The 19,283-nt window shown below is 51.8% G+C and overlaps 1 protein-coding gene across 1 annotated transcript in view; it reads right to left on the reverse strand.

Moving 5' to 3' along the window:
• tprg1 (tumor protein p63 regulated 1) overlaps positions 1–19,283 on the reverse strand; it is a 76,145-nt gene that overhangs the window by 39,229 nt on the left and 17,633 nt on the right. The window contains exon 4 of the mRNA XM_055941135.1: positions 6,881–7,057. Coding sequence (XP_055797110.1) covers positions 6,881–7,057 — 177 coding nt within the window. The remainder of the gene's footprint in view (positions 1–6,880; positions 7,058–19,283) is intronic.

Consider the following 19,283-nt stretch of genomic DNA (forward strand, 5'->3'; position numbering starts at 1 on the left):
ACAGAGTCAATGTGGAGGCTATATACAGGGGGTACCGGTACAGAATCAATGTGGAGGCTATATACAGGGGGTACCGGTACAGAGTCAATGTGGAGGCTATATACAGGGTGTTACGGTACAGAGTCAATGTGGAGGCTATATACAGGGGGTACCGGTACAGAGTCAATGTGGAGGCTATATACAGGGGGTACCGGTACAGAGTCAATGTGGAGGTTATATACAGGGTGTTACGGTACAGAGTCAATGTGGAGGCTATATACAGGGGGTACCGGTACAGAGTCAATGTGGAGGCTATATACAGGGGTGTTACGGTACAGAGTCAATGTGGAGGCTATATACAGGGGGTACCGGTACAGAGTCAATGTGGAGGCTATATACAGGGTGTTACGGTACAGAGTCAATGTGGAGGCTATATACAGGGGGTACCGGTACAGAGTCAATGTGGAGGCTATATACAGGGTGTTACGGTACAGAGTCAATGTGGAGGCTATATACAGGGTGTTACGGTACAGAGTCAATGTGGAGGCTATATACAGGGGGTACCGGTACAGAGTCAATGTGGAGGCTATATACAGGGGGTACCGGTACAGAGTCAATGTGGAGGCTATATACAGGGTGTTACGGTACAGAGTCAATGTGGAGGCTATATACAGGGTGTTACGGTACAGAGTCAATGTGGAGGCTATATACAGGGGGTACCGGTACAGAGTCAATGTGGAGGCTATATACAGGGGGTACCGGTACAGAGTCAATGTGGAGGCTATATACAGGGGTGTTACGGTACAGAGTCAATGTGGAGGCTATATACAGGGTGTTACGGTACAGAGTCAATGTGGAGGCTATATACAGGGGGTACCGGTACAGAGTCAATGTGGAGGCTATATACAGGGGTGTTACGGTACAGAGTCAATGTGGAGGCTATATACAGGGGGTACCGGTACAGAGTCAATGTGGAGGCTATATACAGGGTGTTACGGTACAGAGTCAATGTGGAGGCTATATACAGGGGGTACCGGTACAGAGTCAATGTGGAGGCTATATACAGGGGGTACCGGTACAGAGTCAATGTGGAGGCTATATACAGGGTGTTACGGTACAGAGTCAATGTGGAGGCTATATACAGGGTGTTACGGTACAGAGTCAATGTGGAGGCTATATACAGGGTGTTATGGTACAGAGTCAATGTGAAGGCTATATACAGGGTGTTACGGTACAGAGTCAATGTGGAGGCTATATACAGGGGGTACCGGTACAGAGTCAATGTGGAGGCTATATACAGGGGGTACCGGTACAGAGTCAATGTGGAGGCTATATACAGGGTGTTACGGTACAGAGTCAATGTGGAGGCTATATACAGGGGGTACCGGTACAGAGTCAATGTGTTTTGGTTGGGTCCAATTGTGTTTCTGTCCTGGGGCTCTGTGGGGTCTGTTTGTGTTTGTGAACAGAGCCCCAGGACCAGCTTCCTTAGGGGACTCTTCTCCAGGTTCATCTCTCTGTAGGTGATGGCTTTGTTATGGAAGGTTTGGGAATCGCTTCCTTTTAGGTGGTTGTAGAATTTAACGTCTCTTTTCTGGATTTTGATCATTAGTGGGTATCGGCCTAATTCTGCTCTGCATGCATTATTTGGTGTTCTACGTTGTACACAGAGGATATATTTTGCAGAATTCTGCATGCAGAGTTTCAGTTTGGTGTTTGTCCCATTTTGTGAGTTCTTGGTTGGTGAGCGGACCCCAGTCCTCACAACCATAAAGGGACATGGGTTCTATAACTGATTCAAGTGTTTTTAGCCAGATCCTGAATGGCATGTCAAATTGTATGTTCCTTTTGATGGCATAGGCCCTTCTTGCCTCGTCTCTCAGATCGTTCACAGCTTTGTGGAAGTTACTTGTGGCGTTGATGTTTAGGCCGAGGTATGTATCGTTTACTGTGTGCTCTAGGACAACGGTGTCTAGATGGAATTTGTATTAGTTGTCCTGGCAACTGGACCTTTTTTGGAACACCCATTATTTTTGTCTGACTGAGATTTACTGTCAGGGCCCAGGTCTGACAGAATCTGTGCAGAAGATCTAGGTGCTGCTGTAGGTCCTCCTTGGTTGGGGACAGAAGCACCAGATCATCAGCAAACAGTAGACATTTGACTAGTAGGGTGAGGCCGGGTGCTGCAGACTGTTCTCGTGCCCTCGCCAATTCGTTGATATATATGTTGAAGAGGGTTGGGCTTAAGCTGCATCCCTGTCTCACCCCATGGCCCTGTGGGAAAAAAATGTGTGTGTTTTTTGTAAATTTTATCCGCACACTTGTCAACAAAGCATGTTTGTTTGTTTGTCAACTAGGGTGTGCAGGGTGAATACGTGGTCTGTTGTACGGTAATTTGGTAAAAAGCCAAATTGTCTTTTGCTCATGACATTGTTTTTACTGAGGAAATGTACGTTCTTCATCTAACCATTAGTTCCTCTCTCTCTCTCTCTCGCTCGCTCTTCCCTACATCTCTCGCTCTCTCTCCCTCGCTCGCTCTTCCCTACGTCTCTCTCTCTCTCTCGCTCGCTCTTCCCTACGTGTCTCTCTCTCTCGCTCGCTCTTCCCTACGTCTCTCGCTCTCTCTCGCTCGCTCTTCCCTACGTCTCTCGCTCTCTCTCGCTCGCTCTTCCCTACGTCTCTCTCTCTCTCGCTCTTCCCTACGTCTATCTATCTCTCTCTCGCTCTTCCCTACGTCTCTCTCTCCCTCCCCTCATCTGTTAACAGCCACCTCTGCTGTATCCCTACCTGTCCTTCTCTCTCTCTTTACCACACTCTTCTCTTCCTTTAAACTAATGAGGTACAGAAAAACAGTGGAGGCAGAATTCATAAACATCTCTCTCTCATATGACTTTGCTGACACAACTCCTGGTAGGTTTTTTCTTACTTCACAACATCTCCTTTAGAGGGAATAAAGAAGAAGGTATGTGATTTATGTCCTGGATACCACCCTAACTACCACATCTAGACAGTTTGGAAAGGCAATACTCAAAAAAAAAAAAATCTCTCTCTCACACACACACACACACACACACACACACACACACACACACACACACACACACACACACACACACACACACACACACACACACACACACACACACACACACACATATTAACAAAAGTTTGTCTAGAGAAAACCTGGGATGAAACCGTAAGCACCATGACACATTTAACTCTCCCTCCCATTGCAGCACCATGACACATTTAACTCTCCCTTCCCTTGCAGCATCAACACATTTAACTCTCCCTTCCCTTGCAGCATCAACACATTTAACTCTCCCTTCCCTTGCAGCATCAACACATTTAACTCTCCCTTCCCTTGCAGCATCAACACATTTAACTCTCCCTTCCCTTGCAGCATCAACACATTTAACTCCCCTGCAGCATCATCACATTTAACTCTCCCTTCCCTGCAGCATCAACACATTTAACTCTCCCTTCCCTGCAGCATCATCACATTTAACTCTCCCTTCCCTGCAGCATCATCACATTTAACTCTCCCTCCCCTGCAGCATCATCACATTTAACTCTCCCTCCCCTGCAGCATCAACACATTTAACTCTCCCTCCCCTGCAGCATCAACACATTTAACTCCCCTGCAGCATCATCACATTTAACTCTCCTTCCCCTGCAGCATCAACACATTTAACTCCCCTGCAGCATCAACACATTTAACTCTCCCTCCCCTGCAGCATCATCACATTTAACTCTCCTTCCCCTGCAGCATCATCACATTTAACTCCCCTGCAGCATCAACACATTTAACTCTCCCTCCCCTGCAGCATCATCACATTTAACTCTCCCTCCCCTGCAGCATCATCACATTTAACTCTCCCTCCCCTGCAGCATCAACACATTTAACTCTCCCTCCCCTGCAGCATCATCACATTTAACTCTCCCTCCCCTGCAGCATCAACACATTTAACTCTCCCTCCCCTGCAGCATCAACACATTTAACTCTCCCTCCCCTGCAGCATCATCACATTTAACTCTCCCTCCCCTGCAGCATCAACACATTTAACTCTCCCTTCCCTTGCAGCATCATCACATTTAACTCTCCCTCCCCTGCAGCATCAACACATTTAACTCTCCCTCCCCTGCAGCATCATCACATTTAACTCTCCCTCCCCTGCAGCATCATCACATTTAACTCTCCCTTCCCTTGCAGCATCAACACATTTAACTCTCCCTTCCCTTGCAGCATCAACACATTTAACTCTCCCTCCCCTGCAGCATCATCACATTTAACTCTCCCTCCCCTGCAGCATCAACACATTTAACTCTCCCTTCCCTTGCAGCATCAACACATTTAACTCTCCCTTCCCTTGCAGCATCAACACATTTAACTCTCCCTTCCCTGCAGCATCAAAACATTTAACTCTCCCTTCCCTTGCAGCATCAACACATTTAACTCTCCCTTCCCTTGCAGCATCATCACATTTAACTCTCCCTTCCCTTGCAGCATCAACACATTGTCTTCGGCAGCGTAGCCTAGTGGTTAGAGCGTTAGACTTGTAACCGAAAGGTTGCAAGATCGAATCCCCGAGCTGACAAGGTAAAAATCTGTCGTTCTGCCCCTGAACAAGGCAGTTAACCCACTGTTCCCTGGTAGGCCGTCATTGAAAATAAGAATTTGTTCTTAACCGACTTGCCTAGTTAAATAAATTAAAAATTGCAAGCACCATGCTATACCAACTGAGCTACACAGGAGCACGTACCCTGGCTACGTACTCTGGGTAATAATTGCATGAGATATGATGATGAATCTGAGGATATGGAGGAGTGGTGAGCTAACGGGGATCCAGATAAAGGAGGTGACAGTATGTTTAACACTTTGGGGATCTAGATCCAGACAGATAATGGCTGCTGTTTTACTGGCTCCTAACCAACTGTGATATTTTGTTCGTTTTTTTCGCATTGTTTGTAACTTATTTTATACATAATGTTACTGCTACCGTCTCTTATGACCTAAAAGAGCTTCTGGAAATCAGAACAGCGATTACTCACCTCGAACTGGACAAAGATATTTTCTTTAATGAGTCCGACGTGAAGGATTTACTTCAGACCCTGGACCAGGCCCAAATCCCCGTCATTCGCATGAAGAAAAAAAGGAATGACAAGGGGCGGAGATTGGGGTGCCTTGTGAGAATCCGTCGGTGAGTGGGGTAACCCTCCTCTACCATCTGTTCTATTGGCCAACGTGGGATCACTGGAGAATAAACTGGATGGTCTCCGTTCGAGACTATCCTACCAAGGGGACATTAAAAACTGTAATGTCTTATGTTTCACCGAGTCGTGGCTGAACGACGACACGGATAATATTCAGTTGTCTGGGTTTTCCGTGCATCGGCAGTACGGAGCAGCTACGTCTGGTAAGAAGATGTGTCTATTTGTCAATAACTGTTGGTGCGCGATGTCTAATATTAAAGAAGTCTCGAAGTATTGCTCGCCTGAGGTAGAGTACCTCATGATAAGCTGTAGACCACACTATCTACCAAGAGAGTTCTCATCTATATTATTCGTAGCCATAATATAGAATATATTATATAATATAGAATGAGAGAGAGAATGAGAGCGAGAGTGAGAGCTCTCTCTCTCCCCTCTTTTTTGCCACCTTGAACCAGCGCTTATATTTTCCAGGTTAAATTATTCATAGCATTCTTCTGAATACATTAGGACAATATGGCTGTAGGGAAAACTAACTTTACATTAGAATGATGTGGCTGTAGGGAGAACTACAATAGTAGGAACTACATAGGACAGTAATCAACAGTAATTCACTAAATAGGGCCCTGGTCTACAGTAGAGAACTACATAGGGCCCTGGTCTACAGTAGTGAACTACATAGGGCCCTGGTCAACAGTAGTGAACTACATAGGGCCCTGGTCAACAGTAGTGAACTACATAGGGCCCTGGTCAACAGTAGTGAACTACATAGGGCCCTGGTCAACAGTAGTGCTCTACATAGGGCCCTGGTCAACAGTAGTGAACTACATAGGGCCCTGGTCAACAGTAGTGCTCTACATAGGGCCCTGGTCAACAGTAGTGAACTACATAGGGCCCTGGTCAACAGTAGTGAACTAAATAGGGCCCTGGTCAACAGTAGTGCTCTACATAGGGCCCTGGTCAACAGTAGTGAACTAAATAGGGCCCTGGTCAACAGTAGTGCTCTACATAGGGCCCTGGTCAACAGTAGTGAACTAAATAGGGCCCTGGTCAACAGTACTGAACTACATAGGGCCCTGGTCAACAGTAGTGAACTACATAGGGCCCTGGTCAACAGTAGTGCTCTACATAGGACCCTGGTCAACAGTAGTGAACTACATAGGGCCCTGGTCAACAGTAGTGCTCTACATAGGGCCCTGGTCAACAGTAGTGAACTACATAGGGCCCTGGTCAACAGTAGTGCTCTACATAGGGCCCTGGTCAACAGTAGTGAACTACATAGGGCCCTGGTCAACAGTAGTGCTCTACATAGGGCCCTGGTCAACAGTAGTGAACTACATAGGGCTCTCTGAACTGCTCTCCTCTCTGCCTGTTTGTAATGTCCTTCTCCCTGAGTTACTGTTAAAGTACAAGTGTTCGGTCGTAGATTGATTGATTGATTGACACATGCAAAAGTGGTGCGTTGATAGTGAATTAGCAACTCTGGTACAAACTGAAGGTGACGTTGTTTAACAGACATTTACTGAACAAATACAGAGATAACAATTACTAGTACAGATTTTAATATCTGACGCTTGTAGGACAGAGCATTGCTGCAATTAGTTGGGAAAATGCCTGCAGACGACTGTTGAAGAAGAGGGAAAGGAGGAGGAGGAGGAGAGGCAGTGATGGAGACGAAGGGGTTACTCACGTGAGAAGAGACCGCTGGGGGAAGCTGAAGTTGCCGTGGGTGATGCGGTCCACAAAGTTGAGAGGGATTCTCTGTATCTGTTCGCAGTTGAGCATGACGAAGTCGTACTTACAGATCAGCAGGGAGGTGTCTGTGATCAGCACCACACGCTCTCTCTCGTTGTTCCAATGGTCAACCCTGAAGACGGGACAGAAGATACCATGAGAACACATTCTCCTTCACAACAAACACCTGACAGAGAGGTGAACACCTGACAGAGAGGTGGACATCTGACAGAGAGGTGGAGACCTGACAGAGAGGTGAACACCTGACAGAGAGGTGAACACCTGACAGAGAGGTGAACACCTGACAGAGAGGTGGACACCTGACAGAGAGGTGAACACCTGACAGAGGCGGAGACCTGACAGAGAGGCGGAGACCTGACAGAGAGGCGGAGACCTGACAGAGAGGCGGACACCTGACAGAGAGGCGGAGACCTGACAGAGGCGGAGACCTGACAGAGAGAGGTGGAGACCTGACAGAGAGAGGTGAGGACCTGACAGAGAGAGGTGGAGACCTGACAGAGAGGTGGAGACCTGACAGAGAGGTGGAGACCTGACAGAGAGGTGGAGACCTGACAGAGAGAGGTGGAGACCTGACAGAGAGAGGTGGAGACCTGACAGAGAGGAGGAGACCTGACAGAGAGGTGGAGACCTGACAGAGAGAGGTGGAGACCTGACAGAGAGAGGTGGAGACCTGACAGAGAGAGGTGGAGACCTGACAGAGAGAGGTGGAGACCTGACAGAGAGGAGGAGACCTGACAGAGAGGTGGAGACCTGACAGAGAGGAGGAGACCTGACAGAGAGGTGGAGACCTGACAGAGAGAGGTGGAGACCTGACAGAGAGAGGTGGAGACCTGACAGAGAGGTGGAGACCTGACAGAGAGGTGGAGACCTGACAGAGAGAGGTGGAGACCTGACAGAGAGAGGTGGAGACCTGACAGAGAGAGGTGGAGACCTGACAGAGAGAGGTGGAGACCTGACAGAGAGAGGTGGAGACCTGACAGAGAGAGGTGGAGACCTGACAGAGAGAGGTGGAGACCTGACAGAGAGAGGTGGAGACCTGACAGAGAGGAGGAGACCTGACAGAGAGGTGGAGACCTGACAGAGAGAGGTGGAGACCTGACAGAGAGAGGTGGAGACCTGACAGAGAGGTGGAGACCTGACAGAGAGGTGGAGACCTGACAGAGAGAGGTGGAGACCTGACAGAGAGAGGTGGAGACCTGACAGAGAGAGGTGGAGACCTGACAGAGAGAGGTGGAGACCTGACAGAGAGAGGTGGAGACCTGACAGAGAGAGGTGGAGACCTGACAGAGAGAGGTGGAGACCTGACAGAGAGAGGTGGAGACCTGACAGAGAGGTGGAGACCTGACAGAGAGAGGTGGAGACCTGACAGAGAGAGGTGGAGACCTGACAGAGAGAGGTGGAGACCTGACAGAGAGAGGTGGAGACCTGACAGAGAGAGGTGGAGACCTGACAGAGAGAGGTGGAGACCTGACAGAGAGAGGTGGAGACCTGACAGAGAGAGGTGGAGACCTGACAGAGAGGAGGAGACCTGACAGAGAGGTGAACACCTGACAGAGAGGTGAACACCTGACAGAGAGGTGAACACCTGACAGAGGCGGAGACCTGACAGAGGCGGAGACCTGACAGAGGCGGAGACCTGACAGAGGCGGAGACCTGACAGAGAGGTGGACACCTGACAGAGAGGTGGAGACCTGACAGAGAGGTGGACACCTGACAGAGAGGTGGACACCTGACAGAGAGAGGTGGACACCTGACAGAGAGGTGAACACCTGACAGAGAGGTGAACACCTGACAGAGAGGTGAACACCTGACAGAGAGGTGGACACCTGACAGAGAGGTGGACACCTGACAGAGAGGTGGAGACCTGACAGAGAGAGGTGGAGACCTGACAGAGAGAGGTGGAGACCTGACAGAGAGGAGGAGACCTGACAGAGAGGTGGAGACCTGACAGAGAGAGGTGGAGACCTGACAGAGAGAGGTGGAGACCTGACAGAGAGGTGGAGACCTGACAGAGAGAGGTGGAGACCTGACAGAGAGAGGTGGAGACCTGACAGAGAGAGGTGGAGACCTGACAGAGAGAGGTGGAGACCTGACAGAGAGAGGTGGAGACCTGACAGAGAGAGGTGGAGACCTGACAGAGAGAGGTGGAGACCTGACAGAGAGGTGGAGACCTGACAGAGAGAGGTGGAGACCTGACAGAGAGAGGTGGAGACCTGACAGAGAGAGGTGGAGACCTGACAGAGAGGTGGAGACCTGACAGAGAGAGGTGGAGACCTGACAGAGAGAGGTGGAGACCTGACAGAGAGAGGTGGAGACCTGACAGAGAGAGGTGGAGACCTGACAGAGAGAGGTGGAGACCTGACAGAGAGAGGTGGAGACCTGACAGAGAGGTGGAGACCTGACAGAGAGGTGGAGACCTGACAGAGAGAGGTGGAGACCTGACAGAGAGAGGTGGAGACCTGACAGAGAGAGGTGGAGACCTGACAGAGAGAGGTGGAGACCTGACAGAGAGAGGTGGAGACCTGACAGAGAGAGGTGGAGACCTGACAGAGAGAGGTGGAGACCTGACAGAGAGAGGTGGAGACCTGACAGAGAGAGGTGGAGACCTGACAGAGAGAGGTGGAGACCTGACAGAGAGAGGTGGAGACCTGACAGAGAGGTGGAGACCTGACAGAGAGGTGGAGACCTGACAGAGAGAGGTGGAGACCTGACAGAGAGAGGTGGAGACCTGACAGAGAGAGGTGGAGACCTGACAGAGAGAGGTGGAGACCTGACAGAGAGAGGTGGAGACCTGACAGAGAGAGGTGGAGACCTGACAGAGAGAGGTGGAGACCTGACAGAGAGAGGTGGAGACCTGACAGAGAGAGGTGGAGACCTGACAGAGAGAGGTGGAGACCTGACAGAGAGGTGGAGACCTGACAGAGAGGTGGAGACCTGACAGAGAGGTGGAGACCTGACAGAGAGGTGGAGACCTGACAGAGAGAGGTGGAGACCTGACAGAGAGGTGAAGACCTGACAGAGAGAGGTGGAGACCTGACAGAGAGAGGTGGAGACCTGACAGAGAGAGGTGGAGACCTGACAGAGAGGTGGAGACCTGACAGAGAGGTGGAGACCTGACAGAGAGAGGTGGAGACCTGACAGAGAGAGGTGGAGACCTGACAGAGAGAGGTGGAGACCTGACAGAGAGAGGTGGAGACCTGACAGAGAGAGGTGGAGACCTGACAGAGAGAGGTGGAGACCTGACAGAGAGGTGGAGACCTGACAGAGAGAGGTGGAGACCTGACAGAGAGAGGTGGAGACCTGACAGAGAGAGGTGGAGACCTGACAGAGAGAGGTGGAGACCTGACAGAGAGAGGTGGAGACCTGACAGAGAGGTGGAGACCTGACAGAGAGAGGTGGAGACCTGACAGAGAGAGGTGGAGACCTGACAGAGAGAGGTGGAGACCTGACAGAGAGAGGTGGAGACCTGACAGAGAGAGGTGGAGACCTGACAGAGAGAGGTGGAGACCTGACAGAGAGAGGTGGAGACCTGACAGAGAGAGGTGGAGACCTGACAGAGAGGTGGAGACCTGACAGAGAGAGGTGGAGACCTGACAGAGAGGTGGAGACCTGACAGAGAGAGGTGGAGACCTGACAGAGAGAGGTGGAGACCTGACAGAGAGAGGTGGAGACCTGACAGAGAGAGGTGGAGACCTGACAGAGAGAGGTGGAGACCTGACAGAGAGAGGTGGAGACCTGACAGAGAGGTGGAGACCTGACAGAGAGAGGTGGAGACCTGACAGAGAGAGGTGGAGACCTGACAGAGAGAGGTGGAGACCTGACAGAGAGGTGGAGACCTGACAGAGAGAGGTGGAGACCTGTGAGCACTCGGCCACTTTAAATATTTCACCATCTCACAGCGAAACAACAACATAACATTCACACTATATAACAACCCCACTATGCATTTCCCCTCAATACACTATGGACATCTTCCACGGGCAGCCACAACTTGATTCATAACATGCCAAGTGTTAGAATGCAGAGAAGGTTTAGAACAGAGAGAAACACACGTGTTAAGCTTTGATTCAGTAGCCTCCTGCTGCGTCTGCCTACTATATAGTGATCTGAGGTAATTGTAGCAGAATGACTTCTGTGGGTGCTAGATTGACTCAGTTCACACAGTCTTGCTCTGCGGGCTGCTGAGGTTGAGGATGAGGAGGAGGAGGAGGTCATTGAGGTGAGTATGTAGCTAGTTGGCAGGTGACTGCTAGGCTCTTTCCCAATTCATCCTTCCTCAATTCCTCTCAACGCAACCTCAGAACCCCATTGGAGAAGATCAGAGAGGAGGTACCTTCTCCTCCGAGACAGTTGTGATACAGGACGCAACACAGGTGGGTGAGGAGACGGGACCCAACACAGTTGGGTGAGGAGACAGGACCCAACACAGGTGAGTGAGGAGACGGGACCCAACACAGGTGGGTGAGGAGACGGGACCCAACACAGGTGAGTGAGGAGACGGGACCCAACACAGGTGGGTGAGGAGACGGGACGCAACACAGGTGGGTGAGGAGACGGGACGCAACACAGGTGGGTGAGGAGACGGCACGCAACACAGGTGGGTGAGGAGACGGCACGCAACACAGGTGGGTGAGGAGACGGCACGCAACACAGGTGGGTGAGGAGACGGGACGCAACACAGGTGGGTGAGGAGACGGGACGCAACACAGGTGGGTGAGGAGACGGGACGCAACACAGGTGGGTGAGGAGACGGGACGCAACACAGGTGGGTGAGGAGACGGGACGCAACACAGGTGGGTGAGGAGACGGGACGCAACACAGGTGGGTGAGGAGACGGGACGCAACACAGGTGGGTGAGGAGACGGGACGCAACACAGGTGGGTGAGGAGACGGCACGCAACACAGGTGGGTGAGGAGACGGCACGCAACACAGGTGGGTGAGGAGACGGCACGCAACACAGGTGGGTGAGGAGACGGCACGCAACACAGGTGGGTGAGGAGACGGGACGCAACACAGGTGGGTGAGGAGACGGGACGCAACACAGGTGGGTGAGGAGACGGGACGCAACACAGGTGGGTGAGGAGACGGGACGCAACACAGGTGGGTGAGGAGACGGGACGCAACACAGGTGGGTGAGGAGACGGGACGCAACACAGGTGGGTGAGGAGACGGGACGCAACACAGGTGGGTGAGGAGACGGGACGCAAGTCAACAAGGATAGACCAAGAGAGACACAGCACTAGTAGCCATCGTGTGGTGATGTCACCCGTCCTGAGATTCTAACCCAACCAAGATAATGGTAGGATAACGGACACTGCTTTGTGGGTATGAAGTGCTGTTGTGGACTGGGGTTGCGTCATAGGTCAGTCATACAGGGATTGTTACACCAATGATCATGGACCTCATCTGCAGCGAGCAGGAGGAGAATGGTTGGGTCAGGTTACATTTTTTATTTTCTTCTTCTGATGATGTAGATCTCTGGCTCCCTCTTGAGTCATTTGTGTCTTATTTCATCAAACAGTAAGCTTAAAGCATCAGACAAGCTCAATTGTTGGGGCAAAATGGTTCTGTTACAGTCTAATGTAATTGCTTGAGGTGAATAGTACCGTACGTACTGTTGGGCTGCCCCCGGCTAAAAAAATTCTTAGTCGGACCGAAAGTCGGCCGATTGGTCGAAATGTTTCTATGTGTATTTTGCCATATGTAGACACACCCTGTGTGTTTTAATAAAATCAACTATATGCATTGAGCTTGTCTGATGCTTTAAGCTTACTGTTTGATGAAATAAGACACAAATGACTCAAGAGGGAGCCAGAGATCTACATCACCAGAAGAATATATTTTTTTTAACCTGACCCAACCATTCTCCTCCTGCTCCTTTAACTTAGGTCTGGCATGAAGCTTGTGCTAGTGAACTTGCAACATTGCATAACATATTGTGGGCCCCTCAGAGCTTTTTGCTCCAGTGAGATCAGTACAGACACGGCTGTAGACTCTTTGATCAATGGATAAGAAGCAGTGGTTGACTTGGGCAGGAGCTCAACGGAGCAGAGTACCGGCATCTCAAAATGTTCTGCTGCTTGAGCTCCTGTTCCTCTCATAGAATATTAGCTCAAGAGTATTGTGTTGCTCCTACACCAAAATATAAACAGTACCAGCACCTATTTCAGTTCAAGTCCAGCACTGATAAGAAGTAATCAGATAGGCCTATTTTATGACGTTTCCACTGGATCACAGCAGGACATGTTTCTCTTTTCACGCTGAGTGGTTATCGAAAGGGAGAGAGCTGGAAAGATTTTTCATATACATTGATGAACTATTGTCATTATCATTTGATGCAAAAACAGACTTTGTTAACTTCCTGTTTGAGGTGAACAAAACTTTACTTTGAGAAGCTCCACAGCTCATTATTGGTGGTGCGTTAACTTCTCTAGGGTAGGGGGCAGCATTCGGAATTTTGGATGAAAAGCATGCCCAAATTAAACTGCCAGCTACTCATCCCCAGGAGATAAGATATGCATATTTTTAGTATTTGATATGGATAGAAAACACTCTGAATTTTCTAAAACTGTTTGAATCATGTCTGTGAGTATAACAGAACTTATTTAGCAGGCGAAACCCAGAGGACAAACCATTCTTTTTTTTTTTTAGGTCACTCTCTTTTCAATGAGTTTTCATTGGGAAACCAGATTTCTAAAGGGACATGCTTGCAGTTCCTACCGCTTCCACTGGATGTCAACATTCTTGAGAAATTGGTTGAGGTTATTCCTTTGTGTAATGAAGAAGTACGGCCATTTTGAACGAGAGTCACTCGAAGTGTCCTCTTTATGAGAGGATCGTGAGCAGAAAGCTGGCTACAGTTGGTTTTAAACCTGTATTGAACACAGACCATCCCGTCTTCAATTTTATTGATTAATAAATGTTATTCTACAAGAAAGGAGGGCAGCAGAGCCCACCATTATGACCAGGCCCACCTCTACAAGGCAGCAGAGCCCACCTTTATGACCAGGTCCACCTCTACAAGGCAGCAGGGCCCACCTTTACAACCAGGTCCATCTCTACAAGGCAGCAGTGCCCACCTTCGCCAGGTCCACCTCTACAAGGAAGCAGAGCCCACCTTCGCCAGGTCCACCTCTACAAGGCAGCAGAGCCCACCTTTAGGACTAGGTCCACCTCTACAAGGCAGCAGAGCCCACCTTTAGGACTAGGTCCACCTCTACAAGGCAGCAGAGCCCACCTTCGCCAGGTCCACCTCTACAAGGAAGCAGAGCCCACCTTCGCCAGGTCCACCTCTACAAGGCAGCAGAGCCCACCTTTAGGACTAGGTCCACCTCTACAAGGCAGCAGAGCCCACCTTTAGGACTAGGTCCACCTCTACAAGGCAGCAGAGCCCACCTTCGCCAGGTCCACCTCTACAAGGAAGCAGAGCCCACCTTCGCCAGGTCCACCTCTACAAGGCAGCAGAGCCCACCTTTAGGACTAGGTCCACCTCTACAAGGCAGCAGAGCCCACCTTTAGGACTAGGTCCACCTCTACAAGGCAGCAGGGCCCACCTTTACAACCAGGTCCATCTCTACAAGGCAGCAGAGCCCACCTTTATGACCAGGTCCACCTCTACAAGGCAGCAGAGCCCACCTTCGCCAGGTCCACCTCTACAAGGCAGCAGAGCCCACCTTTATGACCAGGTCCACCTCTACAAGGCAGCAGGGCCCACCTTTACAACCAGGTCCATCTCTACAAGGCAGCAGAGCCCACCTTTATGACCAGGTCCACCTCTACAAGGCAGCAGAGCCCACCTTCGCCAGGTCCACCTCTACAAGGCAGCAGAGCCCACCTTCGCCAGGTCCACCTCTACAAGGCAGCAGAGCCCACCTTTAGGACTAGGTCCACCTCTACAAGGCAGCAGAGCCCACCTTTATGACCAGGTCCACCTCTACAAGGCAGCAGAGCCCACCTTCGCCAGGTCCACCTCTACAAGGCAGCAGAGCCCACCTTTATGACCAGGTCCACCTCTACAAGGCAGCAGAGCCCACCTTCGCCAGGTCCACCTCTACAAGGCAGCAGAGCCCACCTTCGCCAGGTCCACCTCTACAAGGCAGCAGAGCCCACCTTTAGGACTAGGTCCACCTCTACAAGGCAGCAGAGCCCACCTTTACAACCAGGTCCACCTCTACAAGGCAGCAGAGCCCACCTTCGCCAGGTCCACCTCTACAAGGCAGCAGAGCCCACCTTCGCCAGGTCCACCTCCACAAGGCAGCAGAGCCCACCTTTATGACCAGGTCCACCTCTACAAGGCAGCAGAGCCCACCTTCGCCAGGTCCACCTCCACAAGGCAGCAGAGCCCACCTTTATGACCAGGTCCACCTCTACAAGGCAGCAGAGCCCACCTTTACAACCAGGTCCACCTCTACAAGGCAGCAGAGCCCACCTTCGCCAGGTCCACCTCTACAAGGCAGCAGAGCCCACCTTCGCCAGGTCCACCTCTACAAGGCAGCAGAGCCCACCTTCGCCAGGTCCACCTCTACAAGGCAGCAGAGCCCACCTTCGCCAGGTCCACCTCTACAAGGCAGCAGAGCCCACCTTTATGACCAGGTCCACCTCTACAAGGCAGCAGAGCCCACCTTCACCAGGTCCACCTCCACAAGGCAGCAGAGCCCACCTTTATGACCAGGTCCACCTCTACAAGGCAGCAGAGCCCACCTTTACAACCAGGTCCACCTCTACAAGGCAGCAGAGCCCACCTTCGCCAGGTCCACCTCTACAAGGCAGCAGAGCCCACCTTCGCCAGGTCCACCTCTACAAGGCAGCAGAGCCCACCTTCGCCAGGTCCACCTCTACAAGGCAGCAGAGCCCACCTTCGCCAGGTCCACCTCTACAAGGCAGCAGAGCCCACCTTTATGACCAGGTCCACCTCTACAAGGCAGCAGAGCCCACCTTTATGACCAGGTCCACCTCTACAAGGCAGCAGAGCCCACCTTCGCCAGGTCCACCTCTACAAGGCAGCAGAGCCCACCTTTATGACCAGGTCCACCTCTACAAGGCAGCAGAGCCCACCTTCGCCAGGTCCACCTCTACAAGGCAGCAGAGCCCACCTTCGCCAGGTCCACCTCTACAAGGCAGCAGAGCCCACCTTTAGGACTAGGTCCACCTCTACAAGGCAGCAGAGCCCACCTTTATGACCAGGTCCACCTCTACAAGGCAGCAGAGCCCACCTTCGCCAGGTCCACCTCTACAAGGCAGCAGAGCCCACCTTTATGACCAGGTCCACCTCTACAAGGCAGCAGAGCCCACCTTTACAACCAGGTCCACCTCTACAAGGCAGCAGAGCCCACCTTCGCCAGGTCCACCTCTACAAGGCAGCAGAGCCCACCTTCGCCAGGTCCACCTCTACAAGGCAGCAGAGCCCACCTTTAGGACTAGGTCCACCTCTACAAGGCAGCAGAGCCCACCTTTATGACCAGGTCCACCTCTACAAGGCAGCAGAGCCCACCTTCGCCAGGTCCACCTCTACAAGGCAGCAGAGCCCACCTTCGCCAGGTCCACCTCTACAAGGCAGCAGAGCCCACCTTTATGACCAGGTCCACCTCTACAAGGCAGCAGAGCCCACCTTCGCCAGGTCCACCTCTACAAGGCAGCAGAGCCCACCTTCGCCAGGTCCACCTCTACAAGGCAGCAGAGCCCACCTTCGCCAGGTCCACCTCTACAAGGCAGCAGAGCCCACCTTCGCCAGGTCCACCTCTACAAGGCAGCAGAGCCCACCTTCGCCAGGTCCACCTCTACAAGGCAGCAGAGCCCACCTTTATGACCAGGTCCACCTCTACAAGGCAGCAGAGCCCACCTTTATGACCAGGTCCACCTCTACAAGGCAGCAGAGCCCACCTTCGCCAGGTCCACCTCTACAAGGCAGCAGAGCCCACCTTCGCCAGGTCCACCTCTACAAGGCAGCAGAGCCCACCTTTAGGACCAGGTCCACCTCTACAAGGCAGCAGAGCCCACCTTCGCCAGGTCCACCTCTACAAGGCAGCAGAGCCCACCTTTAGGACCAGGTCCACCTCTACAAGGCAGCAGGGCCCACCTTTACAACCAGGTCCATCTCTACAAGGCAGCAGAGCCCACCTTCGCCAGGTCCACCTCCACAAGGCAGCAGAGCCCACCTTTATGACCAGGTCCACCTCCACAAGGCAGCAGAGCCCACCTTTATGACCAGGTCCACCTCTACAAGGCAGCAGAGCCCACCTTTACAACCAGGTCCACCTCTACAAGGCAGCAGAGCCCACCTTCGCCAGGTCCACCTCTACAAGGCAGCAGAGCCCACCTTCGCCAGGTCCACCTCTACAAGGCAGCAGAGCCCACCTTCGCCAGGTCCACCTCTACAAGGCAGCAGAGCCCACCTTCGCCAGGTCCACCTCTACAAGGCAGCAGAGCCCACCTTCGCCAGGTCCACCTCTACAAGGCAGCAGAGCCCACCTTCGCCAGGTCCACCTCTACAAGGCAGCAGAGCCCACCTTTATGACCAGGTCCACCTCTACAAGGCAGCAGAGCCCACCTTCGCCAGGTCCACCTCTACAAGGCAGCAGAGCCCACCTTCGCCAGGTCCACCTCTACAAGGCAGCAGAGCCCACCTTTAGGACTAGGTCCACCTCTACAAGGCAGCAGAGCCCACCTTTATGACCAGGTCCACCTCTACAAGGCAGCAGAGCCCACCTTCGCCAGGTCCACCTCTACAAGGCAGCAGAGCCCACCTTTAGGACTAGGTCCACCTCTACAAGGCAGCAGAGCCCACCTTTATGACCAGGTCCACCTCTACAAGGCAGCAGAGCCCACCTTCGCCAGGTCCACCTCTACAAGGCAGCAGAGCCCACCTTTATGACCAGGTCCACCTCTACAAGGCAGCAGAGCCCACCTTTATGACCAGGTCCACCTCTACAAGGCAGCAGAGCCCACCTTCGCCAGGTCCACCTCTACAAGGCAGCAGAGCCCACCTTTAGGACTAGGTCCACCTCTACAAGGCAGCAGAGCCCACCTTTATGACCAGGTCCACCTCTACAAGGCAGCAGAGCCCACCTTCGCCAGGTCCACCTCTACAAGGCAGCAGAGCCCACCTTCGCCAGGTCCACCTCTACAAGGCAGCAGAGCCCACCTTCGCCAGGTCCACCTCTACAAGGCAGCAGAGCCCACCTTTATGACCAGGTCCACCTCTACAAGGCAGCAGAGCCCACCTTCGCCAGGTCCACCTCTACAAGGCAGCAGAGCCCACCTTTAGGACCAGGTCCACCTCTACAAGGCAGCAGAGCCCACCTTTAGGACCAGGTCCACCTCTACAAGGCAGCAGAGCCCACCTTCGCCAGGTCCACCTCTACAAGGCAGCAGAGCCCACCTTCGCCAGGTCCACCTCTACAAGGCAGCAGAGCCCACCTTCGCCAGGTCCACCTCTACAAGGCAGCAGAGCCCACCTTTAGGACCAGGTCCACCTCTACAAGGCAGCAGAGCCCACCTTCGACCTTAAAGGACATCACCTCAACATGAAAGGCAGACATACGCTCTGTATGTATGTATCTGTGTGTTAAACATAGTAACCATGGCGATGTGTGTTAAACATAGTAACCGTGGCGATGTGTGTGTTAAACATAGTAACCGTGGCAATGGGTGTGCTAAACATAGTAACTGTGGCAATGGGTGTGCTAAACATAGTAACCATGGCGATGTGTGTTAAACATAGTAATCGTGGCGATGTGTGTGCTAAACATAGTAACCGTGGCGATGTGTGTGCTAAACATAGTAACCATGGCGATGTGTGTGTTAAACATAGTAACCATGGCGATGTGTGTGTTAAACATAGTAACCATGGCGATGTGTGTGTTAAACATAGTAACCATGGCGATGTGTGTGTTAAACATAGTAACCATGGCGATGTGTGTGTTAAACATAGTAACCATGGCGATGTGTGTGTTAAACATAGTAACCGTGGCGATGTGTTTGTTAAACATAGTAACCGTGGCGATGTGTGTGTTAAACATAGTAACCGTGGCGATGTGTGTGTTAAATATAATAACCGTGGCGATGTGTGTGTTAAATATAATAACCGTGGTGATGTGTGTGTTAAACATAGTAACCATGGCGATGTGTGTGTTAAACATAGTAACCATGGCGATGTGTGTGTTAAACATAGTAACCGTGGCGATGTGTGTGTTAAACATAGTAACCATGGTGATGTGTGTGTTAAACATAGTAACCGATGGCCAAACCACACAACTAATAACATTGGACACTTTATGGAACAAAAAGCATTCACTTTCTCATCCTGGAATATCCAAGGCCTGAGGTCATCTGCCTTTGG

This window comes from Salvelinus fontinalis, chromosome 12 (assembly GCF_029448725.1).
Source record: "Salvelinus fontinalis isolate EN_2023a chromosome 12, ASM2944872v1, whole genome shotgun sequence".
In the NCBI taxonomy this organism is placed as follows: Eukaryota; Metazoa; Chordata; class Actinopteri; order Salmoniformes; family Salmonidae; genus Salvelinus; species Salvelinus fontinalis.